The sequence below is a fragment of the Gobio gobio genome (assembly GCF_949357685.1).
Source record: "Gobio gobio genome assembly, chromosome: 20".
NCBI lineage: Eukaryota > Metazoa > Chordata > Actinopteri > Cypriniformes > Gobionidae > Gobio > Gobio gobio.
In genome coordinates, this window is record NC_137113.1 from 19,037,631 (window position 1) to 19,049,612 (window position 11,982).

Genomic DNA, 11,982 nt, shown 5'->3' on the forward strand with positions numbered 1-11,982 from the left:
CACTCACAGAATATAAATGCGCACGGCCGCTGCCACTCGGCTCGGGCATTAATAACGGAGTGGTGCGGAGCAAAGTGAGTGTTTCAACTTTTCAATTAATTCCTATGAAAGATAAGCTTCCATAGGCATGAACTGAAAACGTGGCAGACTGGAACCGCTCTGCGCTTTCGTGATGAATGAAATCGGACTCCAGCTGCATTTGTGCCGTGACTTTCGTTCGGCTCGGTCACACTTTTTTGAAAAGACGCGTTCAGTTTTTAATTGTAATGTCTGTTCTCTAACGCAGTGGTTCTCAAAGTGTGGTACGCGTACCACTAGTGGTACTCAGGCTCCCTCTAGTGGTACGCAGAGGAATCACTAAATTAAAGTCGCTGTAAACGCGATTCTAAAATTTGTTTCTATTCTAAACACATTATAAATGTTAGAAATGTATTGCTGAAACACGTTACAAAGACTGTGAACTGTGTTATACTAAAACAGTAGCTTGATGACGCACTGGAGCCACTGAGCCTGGCCCCTCCCCTAACATTATAACTACTAACGTCATTCGCATCAGGTCCCACGTTGCTGTCACTACCAATAGTTACTACAGCCTACAGTTAGCTTGCTATTTATGCCTTCATCACGTAAATGCATATTCCCTAATTGTAAAACATATAAAAAGCTTATAAAACAAAATCGCCGATATCAAGAAGAGGTGGATTAATTTTGTGAACAGCTACCCTGATCACCACCAACACCTGCCTTCCGCCAGTGATCGTTTCACACCGGATAGTTTTACAAACGTTCATCGGAGACAACTGGGATTCACAGTAATCCACTGCCGAATGGGGCCGAACCGACACAGGACTTCATCTGCCCATCCCGCCAACATCTGGTGCCATTGTTGCGGTACGTGCCACTGCCCAGTTGTTTTGTGTGCTTACTGCAGCTTTCCCGCTAGTGGGCATGGTTTCAGTGCTTTTTTTTATCATTTAAATTTGGCACACATTTAATAACACATTTTTCTGTGGTGTGACAAACTCAGAACAAATATTTAATTTTAACTTTACAGGGACTTTAAATTTAAATTAATGTTAAAACAATACATTTTAATTTCATCTTTATTTGAGCAAAGTTTTTTTATATTTAAGTACAGCACAGTTTTAATTTAACTTTACAACACATTTTAATTTAATCATTATTTAATTATTTTATATTTTGGTGTTAATGTACAAACTGTGTATTTACAATGTTAAAGTGGCTGACAACAATAAATATTCCTATTAGGAATAAACTGCCTTGTTTTTGAACTGTGCAGAGATGTAGCTGAATAGTTAGGCCGACTACGCTACTGTATTTTAATGTTGGTCATTATGGTGGTACTTGGAGAGCCAAATATTTTCTGAGGTGGTACTTGGTATAAAAAGTTTGAGAACCAATGCTCTAACTGAATGAAATTATTTTATTATTATGAAAATCAAAAAGACGGTGGGGGCGGTGTCAGGGTGGGCAAGAAACCAGTGCTAACCAGTGGCCGTGGCTTTGGGAGTGGCCTCGTTGGGCAGCGAAGCAAGTGCATTCTGGGAGTTGTTGTCTTTCACCTACATGAGACAAAAATAAATGTTCTGTCTTTTCTCAGTCTAGAAGACACCAAATTCAAAAATAATGTTACATTTCTACTACATAAATGACCCAGTTTAAATACACATACATCTTCCCAGCGCTGAAGCACCCCTTTAAATAACGTTTATCACGGTATTGTTCATTTGCAATTATTTTTGTATAAAAAAAAAACATTTGAGATTTGATGACCTTCCGTACCCTATTCATGGAAGGCGCTGTGTGTTTGTTCTTTACAAAATATAGGGTTTGCAATTATATATTTAAATGTTGGCTTCTCAAGACAGTTCATTTACTGAAATCAGCACTTCAAACAAATGAGGCCAGCTGTGCAAGCGCAAGTTATTTACAGCCGCCTTTGAATATTCAAGGCGCGGTGATTGCAACAATTTTATTCCACCATAAAAGGAATCGCCACAAAACAATTACCCACCTGATTTAAAAGAGAAATTTATTTATGAAATGATACATCTGTGCAGCATGTAAATACTCCTTTTGGTCACACATGAACTCCCATGAGGTTGACAGGCCGGTTGTTGTATCTTTTTGAGATATCAGCTTCAATCTGTGTGTGAGAGAGAGACAGACAAAGAAGAGGCTTTCTTTGTATTCTTAGCCAGTCCAGGAATTCGTCTTCAGTAAATGTTATGTCCACCATGACGCTTTTGTGCTCTATTAACCTCATTTCTCTTTGCATTCAACATTTATTTAATAACATTTGTCAAGCATCGGCTCCTTTTACATAGTAGGAAGGAGTGTAAACATGTGAGGTGCTATTTTCACTTTTGCAGAGATATTAAAGTAAAAGAGGAAGTAGCAGGATCATACTGCATGCTTCTGTAATACAACAAATGTATTATGATAAACCTGTACTGAAACAAATCCACACACATCATTATAACAAGTTACTGTACCAGTTTCTGGAGCTCCTTGGTGCGCGCAGCCAGCAGATCAATGCGTGGCTCCAGCTTGGCCTGTTCTTCCAGAGCCTCCTGTCTCTTTTCAGCCAGCGTGCCACGCTTTAACACCAAGATATCAGACTGCTTGAGTTTCTGCCGCAGTAACTCAGATACACGCTCCACGTAGCTGAGACACAAACACACACAATACCAGATTTATCATTATCTGCCTACAAGATTTCAGCTACATTTAGTATTTTTTTTTTTTTGAAAGGAGTGATGAATTGAGAAATCAACTTTCCCTTGAGATTTTGATATATAAAAGGCCATGGTAATAATAATAAGTTTCAGAGCTGAAAACTTCCTTGTTAGTCAAAGAAAAGCTTTTATAGACACCCGGCCCAGCAAATGATCGATCTCAGTATGTGCCAGGCTATGACATTAGAGTGTAGTGAAACACTGCCTCAACAGAAGAAGAACAACGCCTGATTCTGTAGCCCCGCCCACCGACTCGTGCCACTAACATGACACAAGCCCACATGGAGCTAAACCGCATCGAATTTCAAAACATACCACATAAGCTTAATTCAGATTCAAATATTATGAATGCATGAATGAACTTTATTTTTAATGAATATCCAGCTCACGTGGGGAAGAGTTGCGTTTGTTCCTTCATTTCTGATCACGGATTTGTTTGTAAACAAGAGACTGGATTTGCAGACAGGATGAGATTACATGAATGAATGAAGCAACACACCAATGTGAGTACAACATGTTTTTTATATTTGATAGTATTGCATTATTACAGATTGTTTGATATAGATCTATTGATTGTGTACGTGTCTAACATACCTTAGCACGCTGTCAAAGGCTGAAGAATCCTTTATTTGTGGTTCTTGATGCGGGTTGTTCACTCTCATGACTTTATATTTGAAGGAAAAATACAATCGCGGAAGTTTTGATCATGCAGTCTGCAACGTACTTGGCGCGCGTGTGATGCACGGTTTGCGCTTATATTCACGGATCGGGCGGGCCAAGTAATAAAAAAAAAAACCCCATTCCAATCAATCACGGGTGGATGAGAGATAAATCATTGTGTTTGTTTGATAAAGACGTTTTGCGAGCCCTGTGGGACGAATTATTCCGGTTGCCCTTTTCCCACATGCTTCAAAACAATCCCTCACGTACCCCTTTTCCACCAGAATGAACCGGGTGCTAGTTCAGAGCTAGTGCCAGTTCTTAGTTGGTTCGACTGACGTGCCTTCTAAGAACCAGTTTGCCTTTCCACATGCTAGAGAGCCACCACAAAGCCAGGTCTTACGTCACTGTATATGTCTAATCTTTCTCAGCAATGCTAGCGAGGCAGTGGAAAACACAAACACACCAGGCTTGTTCGAGATGCTTCGGCGCTGCGCAGACGATCAGCGTATGATATCAAAACACAGCATGAGCGATTCAAAAGCATAAGGAGTGGTCTGCTCTCGTTGTACTCGTTGTCATACGGCGATCGGTCTGCACAGCACTGATGTATCTCGAACAAGCCTCGCTTCAACAACAATGGCGAACGTTGCGTTATTATTGATGCACATGGCTTTACGATCCTACATCGGCATCAAAACACAGCGAATCCAACACATTCGTGCAGCTTGCGTTTATTTGTATAGACGGAGATTACAAACAAGCAGCAGCTATTAGCTCCATTAGCTGCTATTTCAAAAATGGCGGATCTCAAGTTTGTGTTCGTCTTGTTGGTCACGGTAACCCCGCCCCCAGCCCCTGATGCAAGCGGTTCTTACTTCTAGACCTGCAATGTTTTGGTGCTACTTAAGAACCACTTTTCCTGGTTCGGAGCTGGTGCTTTGGGTATGGAAAGACAAAGAACCGATTGGAAACTAGGCTCTGGCTCCGAACTAGCACCAGCACTGCCTTGGTGGGAAAGGGGTAACGGAGCCAAAGCTCATTAAATATGCAAATCTTATGCAATCCTAGCCGTGGGCATTTACTTCCAAGTCTTCAGTGCGGCACGCCCCTAAAATCCGAGCGTGCAGGAGAGAGCCTCAAAACCAGGGTAGAAAATAGCCTGATGTTGTATGATGTTTTTGAATGTAAAAACCACGCAAACGTCATAAGTTGACCTCAGACAACAGTATACATATTTTAAAAAAGCCAGCTCTTGACACCTTTAAACCTGACTGGTAATATTGGCGAGGACAGATATGAAGTGCATTTCTGCATGTGAAAGGATTGAGAGGGTGTAATTACCGTGGAGACGCTTGGATCATGAAGAGATGCTGCATTCGTACTGAGGTGAGCCCATTCAGCAGGTCACGCACCTCTGCCAGCATGCCCTGCACACGCTCAGGAGTCTGGGCCTGGATCACTGAGGGAGCGAGCTGGAACTGACTCATGGCCACTAAATCACCTTCATCGTGCATCTCACTTAGCCGCTGACACAGGAACATTTCCAACTAACCCATAGAAACGAACAAAAAAATCAGTTTGGTAAAAAGTAAACATTATGTCTAATACTTGTTAGAGTGAGAAACTGTACCTCCATCAGCTCATTTATGAACTGGCCACGTGTTTCTGAGTTTTCCAGAAGAGAAAGAGCATCTTCACCTCTGGCAACACCGTCAGGGCCTGCAAAAAGTAAAAGTACTGAGACCTATAACCAGACCCAGATCAAATCTGCAGACCTTGGAATGTTGTATTCTGCACAAGTAATGAATATGTTTCACCGCGCCTGCTTTTAACGGACTCTCTCATTTTACCCAAATGCAGATCTCACATTCAAATAATTAGCTCTTTGTGATGTTTTTTTTTTTAATATAAAGCTGTTTATAATATAATATAATATAATATAAAGATGTCAAAATTATTCTAATTTACACTACCATTCTAACATTCGGGGTCAATATTATTATTATGATTTTTTTTTTTAAGTCTTGTTTGCCAAGCAAGCAATTATTTGTTTAAAAATAGTGCAAATTGTGAAATATTGCTATTTAAAACAACTGTTCTCTATTTCAACATATTGTAAAATGTAATTTTCAACAGCCATTACGCCAGCCTTCAGTGTCACATGATCTAAAAGAAATCACTCTAATATGCTGATTTGCTGCTCAAGCAACATTTCATATTATTATCATTATTATCTATGTTGAAAACAGTTGTGAAGCTAAATATTTTTGTGGAAACCTTAAAAATGTCTTTGATGAATAGAAAGTTCAAAGAAACAGCATTTAATTTAAATAGAAATCATAATATTATAAATGTCTTTACTGACATTTTACTTGATTCATTAATGTAATCTTTGCTTAGTAAAAGTATTAATTTCTTTTCTTTATATTTAAAATCCTTCTGACCCCAAACTTTTGAACAGTGGTGTAAATTTATAACATAAATTCTCATAAAAATGTTCATGTAGACACATCAAATTCAATAGTTAATTTCAGTGAATCCCAACACACTTACAGTCTGTGCCCACATCCACAACTTCAATTTCCACAGGAGCAGATTCAACTTCTCCCCAATCAATATCACCCGCAACGGTTTCCTAAAGTTGATTGGTAGAATGTTTTAATTCTATATCATGAGAGGTTTGAAAATGTTATAATATATGTACTAAATACTTACCTTGGTGCCAGAATCGAGACTAATACCCCAGTCCACACCATCCTCAACAGAGATCCCAAAATTAACCTCCTCGGTAACAGCATCGCCACCTAGGTCACCCCAGTCAATCTGCGCAGAGCAAGAATGACAGATACATTTTAGGGAGAGATGTTTTGTTAAAACATTTATCCCTTATTTGCTTTAATTTACAGGAATCCTACAAACACTTAGTCACCATGAAATCAAAACTGACAATTCTATTTTTTAAGGAATATTGCAGTATTTATTAAATTATTATTATTATTTTAATTAATGTGCACTCGAAATCTTTAATCAAAATAACTTCCCCTCCCTCTTGCAAAAACCTCTCTTCTCTGAGGGCGGAACAACCTGTCACTCACATCACATTTGTAGCAAACCACAAACATACAAAGATGCAACCATTTCCCAGTGGACAAAATCAAGTCTTGCCCTAGATTTTTTCCTGTTTGAGAAGCTTCACTCGGATATAGTACATCACAATTGGGAGGAAAAGACTATCGCAACTTTTGTTTCATGCCGACTGTAAAACCCAAACTTTGAGTCATGTTGTCAGACTTACTGTCTCCTCAGTGACAACATCAGGTGGGGCTTCCTCCATTTCAGGTCTCTCTACAACTGTGGGCACATTTCCTGTCTTCCACTCATATAAAGTTGTGTTTCCTTTGTTCTGGACAAACGTCAGCATGGGCAGTACAACCTCAGACCTGAAAAAAGAAGTAAAATATTACAAGCTCACTTCTATCAAAAGCATGAATGCACGTATATTCATATACGAATGCCCATTCACACGCACCAAGAACAACAACTATAAAGATAACTATATTAGCATCCACAACAACGCATAATAACATCCTATATTCTCTTTAAAGCAGGATGGATTATGATTGGCTGTCAATGTTTTTATCATTCATCAGTTGGAAAAAAATCGTCCTGGAAGTGATTCCAACTATATCCCTTTTCTGTGCCGTTATCCTTATAGTTATGGTGTGGATTTTTAGAACTATATCTTTATCATTATATTTATTGTCCTTGGTGTGAATGGGCCTTTACTTATTCAATGTTAGAAATGACAGGAAGTGACACTCACCAGTCACTGACAAAGCTTGTGAAGACTGCGTAAAACTCTATAGTATCCTTCAGACAGGATGCTTTTTTACCAGTTTCTTCTAAAACTACAGGCAGATCTTTAACCAGTGATTGTATCTCCCTTGCCACATTTTCCCCCTGTGAAATATGACGTGTTAGTATGTGTAAATACTATTGAACCATGTTGGAATAAATTAAAATAGAATTAATTGTTGACCCACCCTTATCCCATACTGTTTACAGGCAGCATAATAGCGTTCCCTCATGTCAGCGGCACCACTCTGACACTCCAGTTCTCTTCGGCTCAGTTCCTGCTGCAGCTGCTGAGCTTTAGACACCTGCTTCCTTAGAGCAGGACCTTCATAACTTACACTACGAATCAATATACTGGCCACTTCAGCTGGGGTTAAAAACACACATGCACACAATCACGGCAATGTCTGTGTAACTTAAAAATAAAACAATTGATACATTTTGTCTTAAATAATTGTGATGATTTCTTACCTAAATAGACATTGTCTTTTTCATACATGGACACTATCTCTTGCCAGTCCTGTTGATGTAAAAAAATTTTTTTTTATATATATATATATATATATATAGTGCTGGGGAAAAATTAATCGCATCCAACATAAAAATGTGTGTTTACATAATATGTGTGTATACTGTGTATAATTATTATGTATATATAAACACACACACACACACACACACACGTATGTATATATTTAATACATTTTTTAAAATATTTTTTTTTTATAAAAATATAACACATTTTACTTAAATATAATGTTATAAATACACGTGTGCGTATTTATATAAATTGAACCAGAATAGCAATATTTAAAACAAAAATACTGATAAAATGACAAAAGCACATAGCAAAATAACTACAATTTTGACTAAAATTAGCATAAAAACTAAAAAGTTAATTCTATATTATTAATATTAAATACTAAAGCTAAAAACTAATTCAAAATATGAATAAAACTATTTTTAAATTAAAATAACTGCTATATTATTTTTTATAATTATTTTATACAATATTAAGAGAGATAAACAGCACATTAAAATAAACCAAACAGCGGAGAGATGCATCATCACCTTCATCCTTTGTGATGAATATCTGCCAAAAATATTTTTGGTGGACGCTTCTGTTCCTTTCAATATTTCAATTATTTGTAAGCAATGGAAATAGTGAATATCTGCAAAAGCAACAATAAATGAGTATGAACATATCCAAAAATAAATAAAAGACAGATAACAGTCATACAAACACCATGAAATATGATTGTATTATTATTAAGTTTTACATGAGCCGGAGAGCAGTTGTTTGATCTCTTCATTTTCTGGCATATCCTGAATGGCAGCATTGATTTTCTCTCTAATGGTCATAACCGCACTTTGCCATTTCAGCGTGCAGTGCCTCCGATCCACCAACCAGTCTGAACGATGGAGACAAAGGCAAAATATTAAATACATCTTTGTGCAAAGTCTAAACTACTGTGCATTTGTAAATACAAGAAATATTACTACAGACCATATGCATAAGAACGTGTAAGTATGCATAAAATGCAAGTATGGCTTACCCAAGAGTTTATTGGTTTGGATGTCAATAGGGAGATTCTGGATGTTCTGCTAAAATGGATTTTAATAACAAAGGTAAATGATACACATTGCAATAAGAGTCACATCAACTTTTTGCACGTTATTATGATCTTATAATCTTACTGGAAAAACTAAGAAAAATACAGGTGTAAGGCAAGTAAATAATGCAGTCTTTATATTAACAAATGAACAGAACTATGCAATGATACACAATAATATTGTTTAAAATGATTTTGACAGCTTGCCAGTGTCTACAAGCATGTGGACTATTCTTTACACAAGGAGTACAATATACAAAGAAAAAACTGTGAGACTCAATTTTAACCAGAGAATTTTCTTCTTTTTACCTCCATTGCAACCGTGACTGTCGTTATTTTGCTAAAAGAATAACTAAAACGACTCCATGTTTATAAATCAAACCGATGAGATGCTCATGCAACTCAAGTTTACATTTCCACTGACACGTACATACACAACTAGCCAATCAGCGCACGCAACACTACTGTGTCAAACGCAGCGTCTGCTGAAAGACCAATGAACTACGCGTATAGAGGAGCCGTTAATCACTTCCTGTAGCGCCAAAATAAAAGTCACTAGCTTCTAGCAGTTACCTGAATTATTCCTTTACAGTTATGTTTCAAAATGTTCAAAATTCACTGTTTAAAGGGTTAATCATTTAAATGTTTTTATATAGCACATTCACAAGGCTTTAAATTCAAACTCACTTCTAAAATGTTTGCAAAAGATTTGTTTCCACTTCAGAAAATATCCTTCAATAAAACATTTGAAATAGTTTGTGATAGATTGTATTTCTTTTTTATGATACTTTTGTTATGATTAATAATTATTAAGGACAAAAACACAAATGATATCATTTTTCAGAAAGTAAACCCGAAACAAATGACTATTTGACTATATGTCAGACAGCAGAATTGTTGTCAATTTAGTTTTTATTATAATTTTTTTTGATAATTTATCTCTTGAATATGTTGCCAACCTTATTATATTGTACACTATTTTTTTTAATTCAGAGACAAAAATAATAATAATAATAAAAGTAAGTGCTTTATGAGAGTTAGATGCGTTTTAACTTAAATACTGTGCTTTTCTTATAGGCTACAGTGGGGCAAAAAAGTATTTAGTCGGCCACCAGTTGTGCAAGTTCTCCCTCTTAAAAAGATGAGAGAGGCCTGTAATTTTCATCATAGGTACACTTCAACTATGAGAGACAGAATGAGAAAAAAAAAATCCAGAAAATCACATTGTCTGATTTTTAAAGGATTTATTTGCAAATTATGGTAGAAAATAATTATTTGGTCACCTACAAAAAAAGCAAGATTTCTGGCTCTCACAGACCCGTAACTTCTTCTTTAAGAGGCTCCTCTATCCTCCACTCGTTACCTGTATTAATGGCACCTGTTTGAACTCGTTATCAGTATAAAAGACACCTGTCCACAACCTCAAACAGTCAGACTCCAAACTCCACTAAGGCCAAGACCAAAGAGCTGTCAAAGGACACCAGAAACAAAATTGTAGACCTGCACCAGGCTGGGAAGACTGAATCTGCAATAGGTAAGCAGCTTGGTGCGAAGAAATCAACTGTGGGAGCAATTATTAGAAAATGGAAGACATTCAATACCACTGATAATCTCCCTCGATCTGGGGCTCCACGCAAGATCTCACCCCGTGGGGTCAAAATGATCACAAGAACGGTGAGCGAAAATCCCAGAACCACACGGGGGGAGCTAGTGAATGACCTGCAGAGAGCTGGGACCAAAGTTACAAAGGCTACCATCAGGGTCTCAAATCCTGCAGTGCCAGACGTGTCCCCCTGCTTAAGCCAGTACATGTCCGGGCCTGTCTGAAGTTTGCTAGAGAGCATTTGGATGATCCAGAAGAGGATTGGGAGAATGTCATATGGTCAGATGAAACCAAAATAGAACTTTTTGGTAAAAACTCAACTTGTTGTATTTGGAGGAGATAGAATGCTGAGTTGCATCCAAAGAACACACTGTGAAGCATGGGGATGGAAACATCATGCTTTGGGGCTTTTCTGCAAAGGGACCAGGACGACTGATCCGTGTAAAGGAAAAAATGAATGGGGCCATGTATCGTGAGATTGAGTAAAAACCTCCTTCCATCAGCAAGGGCATTGAAGATGAAACGTGGCTGGGTCTTTCAGCATGACAATGATCCCAAACACACCGCCCGGGCAATGAAGGAGTGGCTTCGTAAGAAGCATTTCAAGGTCCTGGAGTGGCCTAGCCAGTCTTCAGATCTCAACCCCATAGAAAATCTTTGGAGGGAGTTGAAAATCTGTGTTGCCCAGCGAGAGCCCCAAAACATGGGCCAAACTACCAGCAACAGCGTGTAAAAACCTTGTGGAGACTTACAGAAAACGTTTGACCTCTGTCATCGCCAACAAAGTATTGAGATGAACTTTTGTTATTGACCAAATACTTATTTCCCACCATAATTTGCAAATAAAGTCTTTAAAAATCAGACAATGGGCTTCTCTGGATTTTTTTCCCTCAGTTTCACATAGTTGCAGTGTACCTATGATGAAAATTACAGGCCTCTCATCTTTTTAAGTGGGAGAACTTGCACAATTGGTGGCTGACTAAATACTTTTTTGCCCCACTGTATATATTTTTAGGTCCAATGTGTTTATTCTACTTTGTCCTTATGTTATTGTATCTTATTCGAGATCCGATACGAATATTGTTTACCGTTCATGCTTGTCTAAAAAATGTCAGAGCAGAAAAAAGACCACTAGATGGCGCAACTTCCTTTAAATTCACACCAGTGTTTCAATACATTTGACTGAGAAAAAAAATGACATCCTTTCATACTCATAAACAGTCCTGGCGATGGATAATAACAGCATGGAATAGTAATTTCAGCTGTTCTTGCAGCATATGTATTGGACTTTTCTGGGCTGCTTGAAGAATTCATAATGTAGGCTATTTCAACATACACTTTATGTGTGCAGAATTTATGGTAAATATCCTGCTCTTTCCATAGTTTTATTTGAACAAGGTGGTCATATAGATTTTCATGTTTGCCGGTTCACAACACCCCTTATCTAATGTGTTAAGCAAAGGGACTTTGGCTTTAAATATGACTGCAG

The 11,982-nt window shown here is 37.7% G+C and overlaps 1 protein-coding gene across 1 annotated transcript; it reads right to left on the bottom strand.

Moving 5' to 3' along the window:
• Positions 1 to 1,427: 1,427 nt before the first annotated feature.
• cdk5rap3 (CDK5 regulatory subunit associated protein 3) lies at positions 1,428 to 9,330 on the bottom strand. Its single transcript, XM_079801058.1, has 15 exons — positions 9,200 to 9,330; positions 8,834 to 8,882; positions 8,558 to 8,689; positions 8,349 to 8,449; positions 7,749 to 7,797; positions 7,466 to 7,644; positions 7,246 to 7,382; positions 6,718 to 6,862; positions 6,138 to 6,245; positions 5,976 to 6,057; positions 5,053 to 5,141; positions 4,764 to 4,969; positions 2,517 to 2,688; positions 2,036 to 2,167; positions 1,428 to 1,583 (listed from the first exon to the last, which is right to left on the bottom strand). The coding sequence occupies exons 1-14, from the start codon at positions 9,203 to 9,205 to the stop codon at positions 2,102 to 2,104; spliced, it is 1,521 nt and encodes a 506-aa protein (XP_079657184.1). The 5' UTR covers positions 9,206 to 9,330; the 3' UTR covers positions 1,428 to 1,583; positions 2,036 to 2,101.
• Positions 9,331 to 11,982: the final 2,652 nt, after the last annotated feature.